This window comes from Apteryx rowi, unplaced genomic scaffold, assembly GCF_003343035.1.
Source record: "Apteryx rowi isolate R43461 unplaced genomic scaffold, aptRow1 scaffold_128, whole genome shotgun sequence".
NCBI lineage: Eukaryota > Metazoa > Chordata > Aves > Apterygiformes > Apterygidae > Apteryx > Apteryx rowi.
Genome location: NW_020447508.1, coordinates 2,000,792 through 2,007,973, shown reverse-complemented (window position 1 = coordinate 2,007,973; position 7,182 = coordinate 2,000,792). Strand labels below are relative to the sequence as shown.

General features: G+C 41.9%; 1 protein-coding gene across 1 annotated transcript in view; it reads left to right on the top strand.

Annotated features, from left to right (window-relative positions):
* The first annotated feature begins 1,028 nt into the window (after positions 1 to 1,028).
* Positions 1,029 to 7,182, top strand: part of SUSD4 (sushi domain containing 4) — a 30,736-nt gene continuing 24,582 nt past the window's right edge. The window contains exon 1 of the mRNA XM_026055944.1: positions 1,029 to 1,323. Coding sequence (XP_025911729.1) covers positions 1,029 to 1,323 — 295 coding nt within the window. The remainder of the gene's footprint in view (positions 1,324 to 7,182) is intronic.

Here is a 7,182-nt window from a genome sequence, read left to right as displayed (position 1 = left end):
CCCAGGCAGCAGCTTGGGATAGGCAGTGGCTCTTTCTGAAGCCCATGGCATGCCAGGTGGGCAGGTAGTCAGGGTGAGTGCTGCAAATCCAGGTGCCAGATCACCTCCTGGAAAGTGCTGCCTGGTTGGGGGAGTTCAGTGCAGCTGAGGGACCWGGGCTCACATAAAAATGGCTGTGATAGGGAGTTAGGAAAATAGGGTCACGTCTGGTGACTACATGGTGTGCCCTACCTCTGCCAGAGGGTGCAGGCAACTGGTCATGTAATGCACTGGCTTTGCTTGCGCTTGCTGCGCTCTCTGGTCCATGGTTGTCCAGGCCTGGAGAAGTTGGGTGTTCAAATGCAAGAGCCCTTCGTTGCCTCCAGTGCTCTCCATGTGGCTGCTGTAGCTTCACATCAAGCCCTTCAGTGGAGGGTGTGATTTGCCCTGAGGAAATAGGGATGTATTTTGAACAGTAATATCTTCATTCCCCCTGACTGTACTACGGAGACATTTCATACTTATCATGCAGGAAATAGCGGAGGCTCTCTGACACTACTCTTTTAAAATCAAAGCATTAAAGCCACGATGTGATGGTTTTCAAATTTTCCAGGCATCTCTCCCACTGGTGTTAATTGCCCCCCTGCTGATCTTGTTGCAAAGCTATTTGCTCTTCCGGTGTGCAGTACTTGTTCAGTGCTGCACTAAACCTTAGTTGCTTAGCAGTAAAAAAAGCTTCAGTTTATGTAAATGCCATTGAAATGAGTTTGATATAGTGCTGAACAGTCTCATTTTTTGATTGCAACTCTTGGCTTTTTGTTTGTGTTATTTTAGAGTTAGTTCTGTGGAAGTAAATGTCTTAACAAACTCCCTTCTGGCATTAATGCAGTCCCGTACCAGTGTTTTAATAATTTGCTAGGGTTCCCAAGCAAATATTTCTTGCTAGAGCTGGAAGCTGGTCCTCTCCTGAACCTAGAGTACCCAGGTATCCAAGTAGGGTTGCTAGTGGTCATTAACAGAAGACATGAGGCCCCCCCCATGAAGATTAAATGGCAAAAGCTAGAAAAAGTGAGACTGCGGCTGCCCGAGCAGTGAACAAACACCGTTTGATTTTGTCTTTGTCTGACATAGGGTTTGATGACCTACATGCTTGTGCTGATCCTGGAGCGCCTGAACATGGATACAAGACACCCAGTGCAGGTGTTTTCTTTGAAAGTGTGGTAGTCCGGTTTCATTGCCAAGAAGGATACAGGCTTAATGGTACTTCAAAAAAACTTTGTGTGAGACACTTTAATGGCTCCCTGAGCTGGAAACCAAGTGATAAACCTGTGTGCCTACAAGAAGGTAAGTCAATTTTGTTAAAGCAGTCCGCCAGTGTCGGTTGTTCTCACTTATGCATGTGCCACGTCTGTGTGTCTCAGCACAAAACACAGAAGGCTGGAGTCCATTTCATAGGATCTTATTTGATACATTTTTGAGTTTCCCATCCATAATTCCCATCCATCAATCAAGTTTACACTGTGAGAAGTAATGTGTGCGTGTGTGTTGAAAGGGACATAAGGGAGCCTTAAGAATAAAAAGAATACATTTCTCCTTTAATTAGTTACAAGTTGATGTGGAGAGGAAAAACAGCCTCCGGTGTCAATAAACTGTTTGTAACTATTTGTTAAAGCTGTCCACTTGATATTCCTTTCTCTAATATCTTACTAGGAAAATATAATTAATTTCCAGTGCTACTAAACCTGCTAATTAGGGGATTTAAACAATAATTTTTTATTACATGTGCATAATTCATGTAGGAGAATCAAATATGCATGGGATGCAGTAATTTAGAGTCACAGTAGAAGCTGACTTTGAGATAATTCAGACTATTATGGCATAAAATAACTTGATTTTTATCATGTTACATTTTTGAAAGTGTATCTGGTTTTAAGTAATTAGAACATTAAATTACTTTCTTCTTCTAGGAGTTTGATAGAAACAGAATTAGTTTGAATATCATAAAAGTAAATTTTGGCCAAAAATGTGTCCAAACAAACTATTTATTTCACCAAGCATATTAAAGCAATAACTTGTTATTTACGTTGATTTATTTTTGGTCAACAGAACTATTAAAATCAAGAGACATGAAGAGTGCTAGTTAAATCAAGTATACATGTTTCAGTGTTGGGACTTCTCCATTGAAGTCATTAGCAATTTTTCTAATTGATTTCAGGGTGGAGCAAGATAAATTCTATTTCAGGAGGCCTTCCATCATTTAAAATAAGATAAATATATGGACTTTATTCAAAAGAAGTAGTCAAAGACTTATGTGGTTCATAAACTCACTAACTATTTAGGATGTGTATAAGAACTGCAAGTACTTGTTCATGATGATGGGTGCGTAAATATGAGAATCTGATGCTTATGACCAGGGCATGTGAAGGCAGGTGCCACAGCGGGAGCAAGCGTGRATGGGGAGCACCAGGCTCAGAGGACAGGCATGAAGGGGACAGCCCTGAAGAGTGGTCTCTGTGAAAGTAGTGCATGAAATATTTGAGAGAGTGGCCAAAGCGGGCTGGTAAGAAGTCCATGGTCTTTCAGGTAGTTGCCCTGTTGGCCAGAAAAGTCTTGGTAAAATATGGATTCCTGGACAGGCGTGAGGCCACAGGCTGAGGAGCCATGGGAGATGCAATCTTGGGCTGTCTTGTGGTATGCGCTGAGATTACAGCTAATTTAGAGAATGTAAAGGCAGCCTTGACCAATAACACCTGCTTATAGATTATGCTGCCTGATGGAGAAAATGTTACGATCCATTATTTGTTGTCTATAAGGGCAGTAAAGCTTGGAGCTTTTCTGCTGCCCGAGACCAAGGGCTTAAGGATGAGTATAAAGGAAGGAACCTGATCCACTGAAAAACTAGCCACGAATTACATAGAGGTCAGACAGGGATGATAGGGTAAGATGAATGGAGTCAGATTCAGCTGCTGGAGGGAAGACCATGAGTGAGTGGGACAGAGGGCTGTCCCAGCCCAAGGAGTGGGGTCAAGAAGATGAGCAAAGGAGTGCCAGCACGGGACTCGTTAAAGAGAGCATAATGCGCTTTCCCAGCAGGAGGAGGAGGCATCTTTGGAGAAATTATCTGAGTGGGGAAGTCGAAAGGGTAACAGAAAGTCCCATGGTGAGTGATCAGATGCGGTACTCAGAGGAGTGGGATTGTGAGCCTTGAGGGAGATCCCAAGGAAATGATCCTAAGGGACATTGAACAGGATGGATACCAACTGATGGAGTAGCCACAGCCTTTACCAGACATGGGATGTGGACAAACAGGTCTGTGTATCTGTTGGGCAGGTCACCTCTTTAGTGTGTCTGTGGAAATACAGTGCAGCACTCTCAACAGAAACGAGCCTGGGAGCTTCTGGGAAGTCTAATAGAAGTGTGACCCATCCCAGCTCTGCTAGGAGGGATCGTTGACAGGGAGGTCACGATTCAAAGAGCTGGATCTACTTTTATATGAGATTTAACAACAGAAACATAGGCAGACAGATTGTTTCAGGAAGGTGTTTGGAGGGAGGATCCAGAGGTTAGGGAGAAGTTAGGGGAGGAAGTCCCAGGGACAAGTGTGACCACTGCAATCAGGAGTGATTATCAGCTGTGATACCTAAACTTTGGACATGCATGTAGGTAGGATAAAACTCTGACAACTGAGCACGAGGCACAAAATTTTTTGCAGTTCTCCTATATCCTGTGTCAAAACAGCTAGTACAGTACCCTCCCAAAACATGGGCATGAATCACCAGCCTCACTGATAATTCATGTGCCTGTTAAAGGCATGTCTCCAATCCACATACCGACATGTGTAATCAGGTTGMTGAAAGGGGGGAAAGGGTATCAGGGCACTGGTACTTCTGAGTATTGGTGTTTAACACTGTGCCCTGCTATGAGACAATGCATTTGATGTCTACAAAAAGTAGTGGTGGAGTTACTGAAATAGTCTCCTGAATCAGTCTGCCAAAGAGATGCTTAAAAGTCAAGGGAATACTGTTTTCTCTGATGCCATGTTAAGGATCTGGACTTGAGGACCTCATTATAACTCTGCAAGTAGAAGGATTAGCAGAACACTTTCATTGCAATAATCCAGTGTGAGTCAATAAAGCAAGAGTGGCTGTCTTTTAGCAGTTTGCTTCAACTGCTTCTAACAGTGGCAAGGGCAACTCCAGAGAACCAACCTGATGCTTTTAAAAATAACGTCTATGAAATTCACACCCTCTCTTACTGTAGCCATCTATGATAAATGCCACTGTTTCTCATCTAATGGTTAGTTAAGAAAAAATGCATGTAGAGTGATAACAGAAGAATATGTCTAAACTTGGTATTGGAGCTACAGAGAAAAGCTATAATGCTTGCTATTTTTTTTAACATTGCAGGTAGCTTCTGAGAATTTTTATGTGCATTTTGGAAATAGTACCTGCATCATCCATTGCAGTTGTTAAAATAGGCCTTAACATGCTTTACTGAATATTCAAACCTCTTCCCTGCAACCCCCACCTGTCAAGTGGAAATCTGGATGACATTTCTGATCACAAAACCATCAATAGCAAAACTGCCATTAATGTCAGTGTGATCAACACTTGATCCAGGTGATTTAAAAAAAGAAAGAAACTGGAATATGAGAATGTGATGGGCAATGTGACAACAGTTGCTTAAGAGACAATCACTAATTTACAGTGCAGAGCACTTAAAAAGAATTGCAAGTCAATGCTCTGATCAAGCAAAGCACTTTAACACAACTAATCACATAATTACAGTTATGCGCAAGCTTAAGTTCTGTGCTTAAAATCAAGCATAGATGTAAATGCTTTTTTATTTGGACTCCAGAGTATGACCCTGATTTAGGATTTAGTGAAGCAAGTGCATATGTACTTCCCTGATTAATAGTGCTTCCCTCAGGTATTATTAAAAAATCCTAGGGTTTAGCAATAGAGAAAAAAAATATTTAGATGATAGAATTAATTTTTGTTGTCAATGCATAATCTAACCACTGATTCAGACGAAATACTAAACCCAGGTTTGATGGCAATCCATGAGACTTAAGAATTTAAGTGCTTTTTAGAATCTCATCCTTTTGTGAACTGGGTCCAGAACGTCCTGAGGTTTGAGTATGGCAGGGAGGGGGGGGCAGTACCTTAGCGTGGCACATGTGAAGAGCAGTTAAAGAGGAATTACAAGAGTGTTTGTGGTTCTCTGCTGTCCAGTGACATAAGTAAAAGTCCTCTTTGCAGAAATTGTGTAATAATACATACAGAAATTTGTAGCAAGTGGTGGTGAAGTGAGAAGTTAATGTTTTAACAGTTGTCGTTATTAGCCATCGCAAGGTGAGATAACCTTTGTATCGTATTTACCCATTTAGGGCAGAGGTCGATTGCCATGTTTGCTCTGGTATACTACACATGCCTCTGGTGCCATCCCAGCATCTGTAAATGTCAGCTACTGCCATCTGGGTAGTTAAAATGTTTGTTTAGGACTAGTTTGTATAGGACTAGTATTACTGAGGTTGAGTGTTGAGAACACTCAATACTTGCAATTCATTTGAAGGTAATTTCAGGAGTTTGGATTCAACAATGCATAGTTACATATAGTTTTATATCCAAATGTACATATAATTGTTTTTATCTGTTTGCTAGATCAATCTCTAATCACAAATTAATCTTATTTACAGAATGAACTGTCACCCATTGTAGAATGTAATTGATTTTAAAACTAATAAATTTGCCTGGAGATCTTTGTCCAATCCATTTGATTTTATAGGTCTGTCATTTCTTGTTAAGAGGCAGGAGGTTTTAAATGTCAGTACAAGAATAAAGTTGCATGACTAGGTGCTCAGTAAATGCACTGTCAAAAATCTGTGTGCTTAGAGTTATATGCTCATGTTGATCTACAGCATGTGCTTGTAACTCCATCAATTCTAATGCAGTTATGCACATAAATACCAAAGCTGTAAGGTAGGAATTTTGTATTTATTGTTTAAGAGAAATATGGCAGGTTGTTCACACTTTAACCTATATTCTCCCACTGTGATAATGTGGCTGCTGAGACTGTTGCCGTACTTGGAGCAAATACTACCTCTTTCCTGTGAGGTTGAATCTAAATTCACAGCCTGCTCAGGGATGGCAAACCAATCCATGAGTTGTGCCCTTCTCCCCCAGCGCTTCTGCAGGCAGGAACCTCGGAGATGTCCTCAGAGCTGCACACTCCCTGTGGCAGGGATGATAAACCGGTGGTGAAGGTGGTGGACTAGAGCATGGTTTGGTCACTGTTTTCCTGTATGACATATAGCGCTTCCTTTCTCTGTGCCTTCGTCCCTGATCTGTGAGATGACAGGAATATTTTTTTCTCCCATTTTTTTGTCTGTCTTGCCCAGTGTTTGTCAATTCTTAAGCCTGGTTTCAAACAACATACGATATGTTCAACTTGTCCTTATCACAGTGGCCATCAATCTTAGGTGAAGTCTCTGTACGCTATTATAATACAAGCACAGACACGAGAAGGAGGTATTTAACATGCACTGAAATACAGTGTTTGCCATCCACAGAATGATGCTACTAACAGAGTACTATGGATTTAATATGACTTTAAAAAAAGAGACAATATAAATCTTTAGTATTGGCTTTTAAGAGGGTAAGGTCATGTCAGGTGAGCTGTCCCGACAGTCACCATGTTCTTCACACCATTCCTCTCATCCCTCCTCCTCCCCAGTCCTCTCCATCCCAGCAAGCAGACGTCGTGGCTAGATGTTGTCAAGCTGCTCCACAGTGAACTGCGTAGGAGCAGTAGATCTCTCTGTATTGGGAGGTTGTTGTTGAATCCTCCACGCCAGCTGGGAGAAACCACCCCAAGAGATGATGCACTGCTTGCACATAGACCAAAGTGCCATGATCAGAGTGTTCAGCAAGGAAATATCGCACTTCAGACCACAGAATATCCTCCTGTAATCGTTGGGGATGTGGTTTGCTAAAGCCAGAAATTCCCTGTGTGCAACCTGGTGAAAGTCAGGCCAAGGTGAGCTGTGGTCCACGGCACACTGGATGAAGGATGCTGCTGCTGTGCGCCTGGAAGAGAAGCAGCATGTTCCCAACTAGGGCTTTCTTTTGGCTGTCTCATTTTAATATTTACACAGTAGATACAAGCACATCATGTAAAACTGCCAGAAAAGAGTGTAAGTCA